The sequence below is a fragment of the Oncorhynchus kisutch genome, linkage group LG24 (genome assembly GCF_002021735.2).
Source record: "Oncorhynchus kisutch isolate 150728-3 linkage group LG24, Okis_V2, whole genome shotgun sequence".
NCBI lineage: Eukaryota > Metazoa > Chordata > Actinopteri > Salmoniformes > Salmonidae > Oncorhynchus > Oncorhynchus kisutch.
Genome location: NC_034197.2, coordinates 11,231,767 through 11,245,292, shown reverse-complemented (window position 1 = coordinate 11,245,292; position 13,526 = coordinate 11,231,767). Strand labels below are relative to the sequence as shown.

Here is a 13,526-nt window from a genome sequence, read left to right as displayed (position 1 = left end):
AAGTGGAAACATATCTAATTTACAAAAGTATTCACAACCGTAAGTCAATACATGTTAGAATCACCTTTGGTAGCGATTACAGCTGTGAGTCTGTCTGGGTAAGTCTGTAAGAGCTTTGCATACCTGGATTGTACAATATTTGCCCATTATTCTTTTAATTCTTCATGCTCTGTCAAGTTGGTTGTTGATCCTTGCTAAATAGCTATTTTCAAGTTTTGCCATAGATGTTCAAGCCAATTTAAGTCAAAACTGTGACTAAGCAAGATTCAATGTCGTCTTGGTAAGAAATTCCAGTGTATATTTGGCCTTGTGTTTTAGGTTATTGTCCTGCTGAAAGGTGAATTTGTCTCCCCGTGTCTGTTTGAAAGGAGATTGAAACAGGTTTTCTTCTAGGATTTTGCCTGTGATTAGCTCCATTCATTAATTTTTTTTCCTGAAAAACTCCCCAGTCCTTAAGGATTACAAGCATAACCCTAACATGATGCAGCCACCACTATGCTTGAAAAGCAGTATTACTGTACAGGCTTTCTTTTCTCTCTGTCAATACATTAGTATTGTGAAGTAACTACAATGTTGGTGATCCATCCTCAGTTGTATCCTCATCACAGCCATTAAACTTACTGTTTTAAAGTTACCATTGGTCTCATGGTGAAATCCCTGAGCGGTTTCCTTCCTCTCCGGCAACTGAGTTAGGAAGGACGGCTGTATCTTTGTAGTGACTGGGTGTATTGATGCAGCCTCCAAAGTGTAAATGATAATGTCACCATGCTCAAAGGGATATTCAATTTCTGCTTTTTACTCATATACCAATAGACAGGTTGGTTGTTTAGCAACTAAAATAGACAGGGTTGGCTTAAATTGTTGACAACATGTTAACTATTTAGTCTCCAATGATTATAGAAAACATAAATACATTTGCACAATGAACATGTCTCTCAAATATATTTTTTTGCCATATTAGCATTGGCATCAAATCAGTCAAAACACCTCAAAGCAAGACATGGTATCAAGAACAAGCTTAAATTAGCTGAAGCGAGTAACATACGATTCCCCATATGGCAGTTTTTTGTCATTGTCGGTAGCTATCTGGCCATCCAGAATCACAACTTTTTTGTGACATTGCCATCTAACCCATCTATTGGTGCCCTTCTTTGCGAGGCATTGAAAATCCTCCCTGGTCTTTGTGGTTGAATCTGTGTTTGAAATTCACTGCTCGACTGAGGGATTTTACAGATAATTGTATGTGTGGGGTACAGAGACGGTAGTCATTCAAAAATCATGTTAAGCACTATTATTGCACACAGGCTTGCCATAACAAAGGGGTTGAATACTTATTGACTCAAGACATTTCAGCTTTTAATTTTAATTCATTTGTAAAAATGCCTAAAAACATACTTCCACGTGATGTGGTATTTTGTGTAGGCCAGTGACTCAATTTAATACATTTTAAATTCAGGCTGTAACACAACAAAATGTGGAAAAAGTCAATGGGTTTGAATACTTTCTGAAGGCACTGTAAATAATTTTATGAATGATCTTAATGATTTTTTAAAAAAAATTACAATTTCACAATACTTTTTCATTCAGCTCACCTAGATCACAATGCAAAGGATAGAGTGCAGGGTTTATGGATCATAAACAACATATTTGACTGGACATTGGAAGAAAATGACAGATTAATACGAACTAAAATCTCTGCAAGGGATTATTAATTTCTCAAAATTAAAATGTTCTACATGATGAAATACACTTTAATGTGTACCCTAAACAAACTAAATTGAATGAAATGATGATCGAAGTTACAATATTTCCATATATACAGTATAGCAGATTTTGTAGTTCTGTAACTCCTTTACCTCCCTCCCCATTATTGCCCATCCACTAGTATCGCATCTCCCGCCCCCTTGGCATTCTGCTATTCTCATCAATGGGCCCTATTTGAATAAAGTGTAAGCACTTGGAGTGGAGCCAATCAGCTGTCAGAGGACCATGATACATCGCAATGCATTATTGATAATAATAATTCCTTTGACATGCGCATTTCTACTTCAGGGGCTAATTTTACAACCCGAAGAATTTGTAAAGAAGGGACGAAAATTGCGTTACTATTTGCTCCCGATGGTTGCACCATGTCGAGGCGCAAGCAAGCTAAGCCACAGCAAATCAATTCCGATGAGCCCGGTTCGTCAGAAAATGGTGAGTTTTTGGACTGTTAAACTACTTTTGGAAAGAGTCGCGCAGGGTTACATTTTTCCAATGTTGCAAGGTAGCAACATTTTTATTTGGAAAGTTATTCATTGTTTCTCCTCGCACTTTGACCTGGCTGGATCATGACCCTTGGAACTGACCATGCATTTTTTTTTTGAATAAGCCTGCGAGTTTGAAGTTACCATTTTTGCCAATATACAGTTGACTTTTTGAAATTGTGTAAGCGGGTTTCTTGTTTGAAAACCTTTTTCGTTTATTCGTGATTATTCGTATGAATAAAATACGGTTTAATCTGTTTGAACATCAATTGATCAATCGATTGCGTTTTGTTGAATAGAGTCAAAGCCCACTGTAAACGACATGATGCCATAACTTTGAGATAAGGTTCTCGAAAATGTTACCAATGGAATACGAAACTGGAATAGCTGGGTGACTACTAACGTTATTGCTGTAGGCTATTTAGAATGTTAATGTTTGGCTGTCTTTTAGATTATTAAAAAGGTAATTGTAGAGAAATCAGTTGCACGTCTTTTGATATTTTCACATAGGCCTAATTGAAGAACTATCCATGTTCCGCATCAGAATTTGATTGCATGTGGTGTTTCTCCTGCTTTGGACTGTAGAAGTTTTTATTTGTGCTCAAATACATGGCATAACGTTGTACTTTTGTCAGTGTTTGATGCAGTGTATTTTGGGGGCAAATGTTCAAAAATGTTCCAAACAGTGTGGTATGAAATGTGACTCAGAAGTAAGCTGATTTAAAGGGGGAAGGGGAGGGGGGGGCAGTGGTAGGTTTGTAAGCAAGCAAGGGTTGGCGGTGCGGCTTGTGTTGCCATGTAGGCATGCCATAGTAATTAACTTTATGAATGATTCTATTGATTCTACTTACATGTAGGCTACGCTGCTTTATTGGGAGTGTGCATATGTTCGATGACTTCTTGTCGGTGTTTCTTTGATCTGAGAATAGTTACGTTCCATTTAATACAGGTTATCAATGTACTCCCATTAAGTGGCATCCTTGTGTAGTTTCACCTCGTGCCATATTGAATTTTTGGTGATCTGATACAATTTATGCGCCACCAAGTGGTCACCAAGTGGATTTTTATTTTATTTTACTTGACAAGTGGGAAAGTCAGTCTTGTTATTTAGAAATGATTTATTAATTTTTTTACTTGCTTCCCCTTAATTTTGCGGGTTCTTGATTAGTTTCATCTCTGAAAATCGCCCACTTTTTTGCATAGTAAATCTTAAAGGTAACGTTCTCCTCCCTCTGCCTACTACTTTATTCACTGCAACAGCATTGCAAATTTGTTTGACAATGAACGGATTCGGAATACAATGCCATTTGCCATTTTTTTTCCACCCGATTCCAGTTGCCTGGTTTCGCTGGAAGGATGCAGACAGATGGTCTACCCCACAGAGAGTACATTAGCTTTTGACAATGCGACTGGTTGTGAAATGGACTCGGTCGCCAGACAAATAAAAATCATCACTTATTTATTCCAGTCCCATTTATTCCAGTCCCATTTTGCTAGAATGTACTTTTCATGTAAATGAGAAGTTGATGTGCGAGACGATTGCCCCGGATCATTTCTGGGTTTTAAAGGCAAATCGATGGATGTCTTTTATATGAAGCCACTGTTCTGACTGATTATTGTGAGCATAGGTACACCGGCATTTTGTTTCATATTGACATGGGTGTTAAGTTAAATTCAAGTACAGGTCGTATAGATCTTTGTTTATAGTGCACACCATAATTCGCAGACTTGAATTGTTGTGGCAAATTCAGGCATATTACAGGCCCACACAATGAATATTGGTTTACATGTCCTTATAATAAAGTGTGCTTGTTATCGGGAGTCATTTAAGTTTCTAAAATGAAATGAGTGTCAGGAAAGACAGGCTGGTCTTATTTTTTTAAATCCTACATGAGACAGGGGCGTCAGGTAGCCAAGTGATTAGCGCGTTGGGCTAGTAACAGAAGTTGCTAGATCGAATCCCGGAGCTGACAAAGTAAAAATAGGTCGTTATGCCCCTGAACAAGGCAGTTAACCCACTGTTCCCAGGGCGTCATTGTAAATAAGAATTTGTTCTTAACTGACTTGCCTTTTTAAGTAAAGGTTAAATGACTAAAATAAATAAAAAGACATTGGTTGCTTGCCCCTGGTGTTTTTGTCAGATGTTGCCCTCTGCTGGCAGTAGTGCACTGAGCCCAAATTGCACGAAATCAATGCATTGACTGGAAATGTGATTGAGAAAGGTTTTTCATGAATGTAAATGACTGATTCAAGTTTTGCCCACCAAGCAATATTAATTTATAATATATATTAACCTAATTATTTATTGAAGTATTTGAATACCACCTTGAGTGTGTGTATATAGTAGCAGTCAAAAGTTTGGACACACCACCTCAATCCAGGGTTTTTCGACATTGTCGAATAATAGTGAAGACATCAAAACTATGAAAGGACACATATGGAATCATGTGCTAACCAAAAGTGTTATTTTAGATTCTTCAAAGAAGCCACACGTTGCCTTCTCTCAACCAGCTTCATGAGGTAGTCACCTGGAATGCATTTCAAAAGGTGTGCCTTGTTAAATGTTAATTTGTGGCATTTATTTCCTTAATGCATTTGAGCCAATCAGTTGTGTTATAACAAGGTAGCGGTGGTATACACAAAATAGCCCTATTTGGTAAAATAACAAGTCCATATTGTGGCAAGAACAGCTCAAGTAAGCAAAAGACAGTCCATTATTACTTGAAGACATGAAGGTCAGTCAATCTGAAAAATTAACAACTTTGAGAGGTTCTTCAAGTGCAGTTGCAAAAACCATCAAACACTAAGATGAAACTGGCTCTCATGAGGACCGCCGCAGGAAAGGAAGACCCAGAGTTACCTCTGCTGCAGAGGATAAGTTCATTAGTTACCAGCCTCAGAAATTGCAGCCCAAATAAATGCTTCACAGAATTCAAGTAACACACATCTCAACATCAACTGTTCAGAGGAGACTGTGAATCAGGCATTCATGGTTGAATTGCTGTAAATAAACCACTACTAAAGGACACCAATAAGAAGACTTGCTTAGGCCAAGAACCACGAGCAATGGGCATTAGACTGGTGGAAATCTGTCCTTTGATCTGAGTTTAAATTTGAGATATTTGGTTCTAACTACCGTGTATTTGTGAGACGCAAAGTACGTGACTGGATGATCTCCGCATGTGTGGTTCCCACCGTGAAGCATGGAGGTGTGGGGGTGCTTTGCTGGTGACACTGTCAGTGATTTTATTTAGAATTCAAGGCTCACTTAACCAGCATTCTGCAGTGATACGCCATCCCATCTGGTTTGCGCTTAGTCCCAATATCATTTGTTTTTCAACAGGACAATGACCCAACACGCATCCAGGCTGTGTAAGGGCTATTTGACCAAGAAGGAGAGTGACGGAGTGCTGCATCAGATGACCTGGCCTTCACAATCACCTTACCGCAACCCAATTTGGATGGTTTTGGGATGAGTTGGTGAAGACAAAGTGAAGGAAAAGCAGCCAACAAGTACTCAGCATAAATGGGAACTGCTTCAAGACTGTTGGAGAAGCATTCCAGGTGAAGCTGGTTGAGAGAATGCCAAGAGTGTGCAAAGCTGTCAAGGCAAAGGGTGGAGAATTTGGAGAATCTCAAATATAAAATATATTTGGTTTTATTTAACTTCTACGTGATCGGTATCCCCCACGGGACGTTTAATGTAGGCTAATGTGATTAGCATGAGGTTGTAAGTAACAAGAGAATTTCCCAGGACATAGACATGTTTTATATGGGCAGAAAGCTTAAATTATTGTTAATCTAACTGCACTGTCCAATTTACAGTGAAGGAATACCATGCTATTATTTGAGTGTGCACAATTGTGAACGTGAAAGTATTAAATCTATTAGGCACATTTGGGCAACATTAATACAACATTTTGAACAGATACGCAATGATACGCATTGGATCAGTCTAAAACTTTGCACATACACTGCTGCCATTTAGTGGCCAAAATCTAAATTGTGCCTGGGCTGGAATAATACGTTATGGCCTTTCTCTTATATTTCAAAGATGATGGTACTGAAAAAAACTCGTGTTTTTTTTCCTTTGTATTATCTTTTATGAGATCTATGTTCTCCTAAATTCATTTTTAATTTCCACAAACTTCAGTGTTTCCTTTCAAATGGTAGCAAGAATATGTATATCCTTGCTACAGGCAGTTAGATTTGGCTATGTCATTTTAGGTGAAAATTGACAATCCTTTTAACACTTTTTTGGTTACTACGTGATTCCATATGTGTTATTTCATAGTTTTGATGTCTTCACTATTATTCTACAATGTAGAAAATAGTAAAATAAAAACCCTTGTAGATGTTTCCAAACTTTTGTGTGTATAAAAAATATATACACACACTACCACTATCTTGAAAAATAACTCTAAATGATAGAATTTAAATTCAAGAGATGTACTTGTACTGCCTATTTTAATTATATCCAGGCTGTAATTAATTAATTTATACTCGTTGGTTTATTTTTAATTTGACATTTCCCTATTATCATTACAGGTGTTCTACAAGACGGTCAAACTGAAGAGAATGGGAATGAGGTGAAGAGGTTTAGAATGGATGAGATGAAGGTCTGCAACAAATGTTGTGCTGAATTCATCGATGAGGCGGAGTTTTTAAAACATCAGAATAATTGCACTAAAAGTCATGAGATGGTCATCATGAAAGATCGAGAGGGGAGAGAAGTACCAGATGACTTCTCACAGAGTGACTTTCAGAAAGACCACAGTGACTGCCAGTCCAGCAGTAATACTCTGTCAAAGTCCAATGCAGTGTCTATGGAAAGGATGGAGGAAGAACCAAAATCAAACAGTGAGGAACAACCATCCAAACAAGACCAGGTGGAGATGTCTGACAGTCCCAGGCCTGAGATGAGTTGCCATCAGCACCAAGCCTCATCCAAACCCCAAGATTCAAATGTCACCTTGGAGTCCATGCCTGGCACCAAAGTGGCTGTCACTCAGCACTCATCGAACAGTGGTTTGAACAACTGCAAGTCTCCACAGGCCTCCCAGGAGGCCTTGCAAGCCATCCCTGTGATCCTGGAACAGCTAGTGGCCCTCCAGCAGCAGCAGCTCCAGCAGATCCAACTGACTGAGCAGATCCGTATCCAAGTGTCAATGATGGCTCCACAGAGCCTCCACTCGGCCCTAGGGGCAGCAGTCGACCCCCTCAAAGCCTTGGGAGTTCATCTCTCCCAGCAGCTCTCTGCTGCAGCAGCCCTGATCGGCAAGAGGACTGGCAACCAGAGCCTCTCGCTAGAGTCCCTCAAACAGGGTAAACTACCTCTGTCCAATGGCATTCCCACCTCACTGGCTCGAGGCATGGGGCCGATGCCCTTCAAAGCCGATATGTTGAAGGGGCTCCCAGACATGGCCAACCACCTACCAGCGATACTGCCTCATTCAACAGGCTCCGTGGTCTACCAAAGTCCCCTCACTAGCCTCTCATCAGGGATGGATCCCTCTAAGAAAGTAAAGAGCAAGATCCCAAATATGCCTGAGTCTAAAAATGGGTCTGGTGGCGACAGCATGTACAAGCACAAATGTAAATACTGTGGGAAAACGTTTGGGAATGACAGCGCACTCCAGATCCATTTGCGCTCGCACACTGGAGAAAGACCATTTAAATGTAACATATGTGGAAACCGTTTCACAACCAAAGGAAACCTCAAAGTGCATTTCCAAAGACACAAGGAGAAGTACCCTTACATCAGGATGAACCCACATCCTGTGCCGGAACACCTTGACAACATTCCCACCAGCAGCGGCATCCCCTACGGCATGTCAATGCCCATTGAAGAATCCAACATGGTGGACATGAAGCCAATGCTCGGCCTCCCATCTCCAGGTTTCCACCCATCAGCACTGCAGGGGTTCAAGCCTTCATTTGATTGTTTCAGGAGTGACCCGTTCTCCCAAAGAGCGTCATCGGGAGGTGACTGCGTGTCAATTTCCTCAAACATGTTCAATCACGAAATGGGCTCTGATCAGGACCACCAGGTATCTAAAGAGCTAATGGGAGCGCTGCATCACATGAATGGCAAAGGCCTTCCTGGCGACCACAACAGCTCTGAAACTGCCAAACTACAGCAAATGGTGGATGGACTGGAAAAGAGGACCAATGACCCAAACGAGTGCTACATCTGCCACCGGGTGCTCAGCTGCCAGAGCTCCTTGAAGATGCATTACCGTACGCATACGGGAGAGCGGCCCTACAAGTGTAAGATCTGTGGACGTGCCTTCTCCACCAATGGCAACCTCAAAGCTCATTACGGTGTTCATCGGGCAAACACGCCCCTCAAGATGCAGCACTCTTGCCCCATCTGCCAGAAGAAGTTCACCAATGCGGTGGTTCTTCAGCAGCACATCCGCATGCACATGGGAGGCCAGATCCCTAACACCCCCATGCCAGAGTCCCAGCTCGAGGCCTTGGAAGAAATTCACTCCTCTCTGCCTGACGAGAAGTCCATGGACACCAACAGGTTTGAGTGCATGGTAGACCAAGACACAGAGTTTGACTCTCAAGAAACGCCAACCGACACCTCAGATTCTCTCGCACCATCTTTCTCTGAGGAACCACACCAACCTAATCAGGACCCTCCATCCTCTATGTTCTCCAGCATAGCTGCTCAGGAGAACCATATGAAGAACCTCACCTTGGCTCTCAACCTGCAACGCCAAAGCAGCACTGCCTCGGAGTGTGATGGAGTGCCCCCCAAAGAGTCCCCATCAGCTATCGAGTGCATCCGGGAGCATGAGTACCGGAATGGCCGCAGCCCTGACATCTCAGACTCTGTCTCTTTCCACTCCTCATCACCAGTCAACGGACTGGCTGCTGCCTACATGGCTAAGTCCCCCGAGTCAGCCATCCCTGAGGATTACACCCGGAATGAGCCTAGAACGGACTCTGACAGCAGCTCTCAGGATGCCAATGGAGCTCTGGACCTAACTGCACCCAGCTTTACCCAAAGAAACATCAAAGAAGAGCCTGGCCTACCCTTCACTAATAGAGAGTATGGTAAGTGTATAAGCCCCTTTGATTAGAGTGTGCTTTATTGTAAATCAATCACATTCCCTGTAGGGTTTTAAAAATAGGTTGACTGGGAGTAATCTTGATTATTGTTTATTAACTGGATTTATTTTTCTTCTCTTAACAGCTCCCAGCCATTTGCCTCCTTTTATGAGGGTGCCTCCCAGTCTGGTCAAACTGGAGAGGCAGATTCCCCCAGAGAGCTCCATGGGCATGGGCCCTCTATTTGTCTCCCAGATGCCTCAGGGAGTGGGAGGGCAGCCACGGGATGGCTCCAGTGCTCACCGTAGATCCAGCAAGCAGCATCTGTGTAACTCCTGTGGCAAAAACTTCTCCTCTGCCAGCGCCCTGCAGATCCATGAAAGGACCCACACTGGCGAGAAGCCCTTTGGCTGCACCATTTGTGGCAGGGCCTTCACCACTAAAGGCAACCTCAAGGTAAGGCTTTTTTTATAGAAATGAAATGCAATGCTATTAAAGCCTTTGCCTTTCATGGACTCTGTGGCCTGGTATGAAACCGCTAACTTCCTGCAATTCAAAAAATTTGCCATGGGGCAAAGAGTAAAATGTGCATTTTTTTTTTATATAGCTAATCTCATGCTATTTTGAGAATGTTTTGCTGTGTTGACTGTAATAAATGCACTGGATTATGAGCTTGAGGCCTGATGAGCTGTCTTTGCTAAATGATCAAATTAAGTAGGTGTTGGCATGGTGCATATAGTCATAGAAGCACAGTGACATATGCCTCAATGCAGTCATAGTCATGGATTATTGGGGGTGTGGCTTTCAGTTATTTTTGTCCACCATCCCATCAGAGTGAATGTCATTCCAGTGCACTGCTTGGTATGAATTCTATCTGATAGTGTTTGTATGTTTAGGTAAATAGACAAATGTCCTATTTGGAACATGAGTAGAAAGCATCATTTTTGTTGTTGCTTTATCTGATTGGGTTGGCCTGGCTCGCCAGTGGCTGGGTCTGGGCCCACATGTGCCTACGTGGCTGGATTGTCCAAAGTGGATGTTAAGTAATTGTCAACATTTTGATTAACTAGCCCTAACCTTAACCCTAAACTTAACCCTTACCTCAATCCTGGCCCTAACCTAAAACATTACCCTAACCTTAGCAAGCATTTGCTTATCAACAGATGGTTTAATAGTATGACCACCTATATGGAACTATCCAGATAAGTGTGACCTCATTTTCTGTAGTAATATCTATTCCATGCTTGTTTTAGGTGCACGTTGGAACTCACATGTGGAACAGCTCTGCGAGGCGCGGCCAGCGCCTCTCTCTAGACAACCCCATGGCCCTGATGGCGATGAGCTCAGAGTCTGGCAACATGATGCCAGAGATGATGCCATCTCCCAGGGAACTGGGTCCTCCTCCGCCGATGAACTTCGACCAGTCTCTGTGGAACCAGTACACTGCTGCTTTCACCAATGGCCTGTCCATGAAGACTAACGAGATCTCTGTGATCCAAAATGGCGGAATGCCTGGTAGCCTAGCCGGTGGTCCTACGGTCTGCTCTACTGGAGGCCTGATGGAAATGGATGGGTCCCACTCTGGCCTGCCTGCCACCATGGCAGAGATGGAAAGGAATGGCTCAGAGTGTGTGGCTAGATCTCAGTTCCAACATTTCATGGAGGAAGGGAAAATTGCAGTGAACTAGTTGTAAAATGGAAGAACAAAACAGTTTTATCTGTTTTTGTTTTGCTGATAGTTTCTTTGTCGATTGTGTACGGATTTTGAATATTCATAGTAGCAATGTTAGCTAACATTGCCACTTGGTCCTTGACTGGTACAAACAACACGTGCTATTCCAACACTTTCAAGAGAGAGTCCATAACCCTTGCTGAACATATTGCTGTTTTTTTGCAAAGCCTAGTTGGAACTCTCAGTAACTTAAATGATGCAGCTCTTCCCCTTTTCATTTGAACAATTCACCCCTTAAGTGTTATTTTTAGTTGAAGTTGCTAAAACTACTGTAGGTGTATTTACGGTTATATTTTTCTCCATAATATATGCGGGTATTTCTGTGACACTTTTTAGTCTTGTATCCTGAAGTTGAATGTATGGCTTACTTGAAACCGCTTTGATTCAGAATGTCTCTCTCCTTGACGGAAGAACCTGTAGGATTTTGTCTAGCATTATGAAAGGTTCAGTGTATAACCGATTGTGGACACCATTGTTTTAGTGCAGATAAACAAGTGGTTGTCCTGATTCCTCTACAGTACATAACTACTTGGCTCTCGACCTATTGTGTGCCATACATTTTATGAAATGTGTGTAGTTTCAAAATGGCCAACCGTCTTGCAACGATATTTCATAGGAAAGTGTTTGATATTTCAAGTTGTCTGCAGATGCTCGGAGGTGGTCTGCTGAGAGTTATCCGTCAGGTGTCATATACTTTTGTTTGATCCAGACAGACTGATTTGCTCAGTCATCTGTTTTGGATGTTGATTATGTTTCCAGGTAGTTTACAGATGCTGAGACAATAGTTTCTTTGCCTTTCTCTCTAAAACTGAAAAACCTCATGCCAAGTGCCTAGCTTGAATTTGAATTGTTGCTATATTGTATTCTTTTTTTCTTTTTTTAAAGCACCACAAGATTGTAATGACGGTTATATTTGTCTCTGTGTTTTGACTGGTACTATATTTTTCCACATTGCATTGTTCCCGGAAGTGTTTTCTTTTCACTAATTTACAAGATAACTTTTTCCATATTTTTGCTCCCAATATTCCTTTTTGTAGAGCTTCTGCGTCTTTTGGTGGGTTGTGTTCTGAAGGCTATGGTTTGCGTCCCAAATGGTACCATATTCTCTACATACACAGGCCCTGGTCAAAAGTAGTGCAAGCATACAGGGAATAGGAATACCATTTGGGACACAACCCATAAAATGCTGAATGCTCTCAATCATGCCTGCACTTTATATTTCTTCAAACTTTTGGTAAGCTTGTCATTTTAATGGTTACGTGTCAAAACCCTCATTTACATTGACCTTGATCTTCATATAAGAGTGCACATCAGCGATTGTCATCTTTTCTTAGTTTGAGGACTTGGAGACATTGACTTCAGAATTTTACTCTATTTAACTCAATTCCCAGCCCTATTAAGTTTGACATACTTCAATAATTCTCTCCATTGACTGGGACTCTACATTATTTTATCCATTGTGGAATCTTAAACTTTTTGTTTTGTTATTTATATTGTGTATGATGCCAGAGCTTTGGGGGCTACACTCTACCTCATTTAGATATTAGTTTGTCCTCCACCTACCCTCAAAGTTAACACAATGGGTACATTCACTCTCTGATACATTTTGAGTAAGCAATGATATGCTTTCATTCTTCGCACAACCTACTGAGTTGTGTAAGTAATGAATGTATCACTGGACTCTTTGCACAACTCAGAATGCACAGATTAACTCTATAATCCTGCTGTACATCCCCCATTGAAATGCATTTACCAAATTGTGCCTTGTTTTAAAAGTAAAACCATGCATCAGAACTGCTTTGAGGTTGTCTATACAATTCAAGAAATTGAGCCTGTGTAGGCTTGTTTACAATGTAAATGTCCTTATCCTTTTCCTTATCACCTAAAATGTTACTTTCTGGTCTTTCTGAAAATAGAAATCAGGGTGACCTTTCCAACTTTGGTTTGCATTCCTTTGTCAGTTCCCAGCATGCCATGAATTACTCTAAAAATCGTGTTTTATTTAATTGTTTGTATGAATTTGATTTATTTAGTTCAGTCTATGGAAGAGTTAGCGTTTCAGTTACAGGAGTAACTCTGCTCTCTCCTCAGAGCAGGGATTTGGGATTAATTACCTCATGGGTTTGTTCTTGCTACTTTTCTTTAATTTGCATTGTGCACATCCCTGATTTCCATCTTGTCTCCTTCAGATGCCTTTCTTGGAGTTGTTGGTTTGGTTGTTGATCTCACATGTGTCCCAGAAATAAATGTTTGGTCCCAGATTTTGCATCAACTAAATTAATTTGCATCTCCAACTAGCCGTATGTTGTCTGTTCTCATTTTCTTCCCACAATCAAAGCTAACTATCTGTTTTGTGACCTCTGATCAAGGCCTAGAGTGGTCTTCAAATGGATAAGTAGCCTAATTAGTTTATCCAACCATTTAAAAAAAAAAAGATAAAAAGTTTAAAAAAAAGATAAAAGCCCCATGGCCATCTGTCGGTGTAG

At 41.1% G+C, this 13,526-nt stretch overlaps 1 protein-coding gene across 2 annotated transcripts; it reads left to right on the top strand.

Moving 5' to 3' along the window:
- The first annotated feature begins 1,992 nt into the window (after positions 1–1,992).
- On the top strand, positions 1,993–13,301 carry LOC109869634 (sal-like protein 4). Of its 2 annotated transcripts, none has more exons than XM_020459902.2 (4): positions 1,993–2,196; positions 6,795–9,314; positions 9,454–9,764; positions 10,562–13,301. In XM_020459902.2, the coding sequence occupies exons 1-4, from the start codon at positions 2,034–2,036 to the stop codon at positions 10,994–10,996; spliced, it is 3,429 nt and encodes a 1,142-aa protein (XP_020315491.1). In that variant the 5' UTR covers positions 1,993–2,033; the 3' UTR covers positions 10,997–13,301. The 2 variants fall into 2 exon arrangements, with proteins under 2 accessions (XP_020315491.1, XP_031660089.1); XM_031804229.1 differs by lacking the exon at positions 1,993–2,196 and adding an exon at positions 5,590–5,810.
- The last annotated feature ends 225 nt before the right edge of the window (positions 13,302–13,526 follow it).

What these genes read in the sequence shown, in the direction of transcription:
- LOC109869634 (XM_020459902.2), top strand. Translation starts at nt 2,034, where the DNA reads ATGCGCATTTCTACTTCAGGGGCTAATTTTACAACCCGAAGAATTTGT. An exon ending in GCCCGGTTCGTCAGAAAATG is followed by an intron (nt 2,197 to 6,794) that starts GTGAGTTTTTGG and finishes TTATCATTACAG; the next exon opens with GTGTTCTACAAGACGGTCAA. An exon ending in CTTCACTAATAGAGAGTATG is followed by an intron (nt 9,315 to 9,453) that starts GTAAGTGTATAA and finishes TTCTCTTAACAG; the next exon opens with CTCCCAGCCATTTGCCTCCT.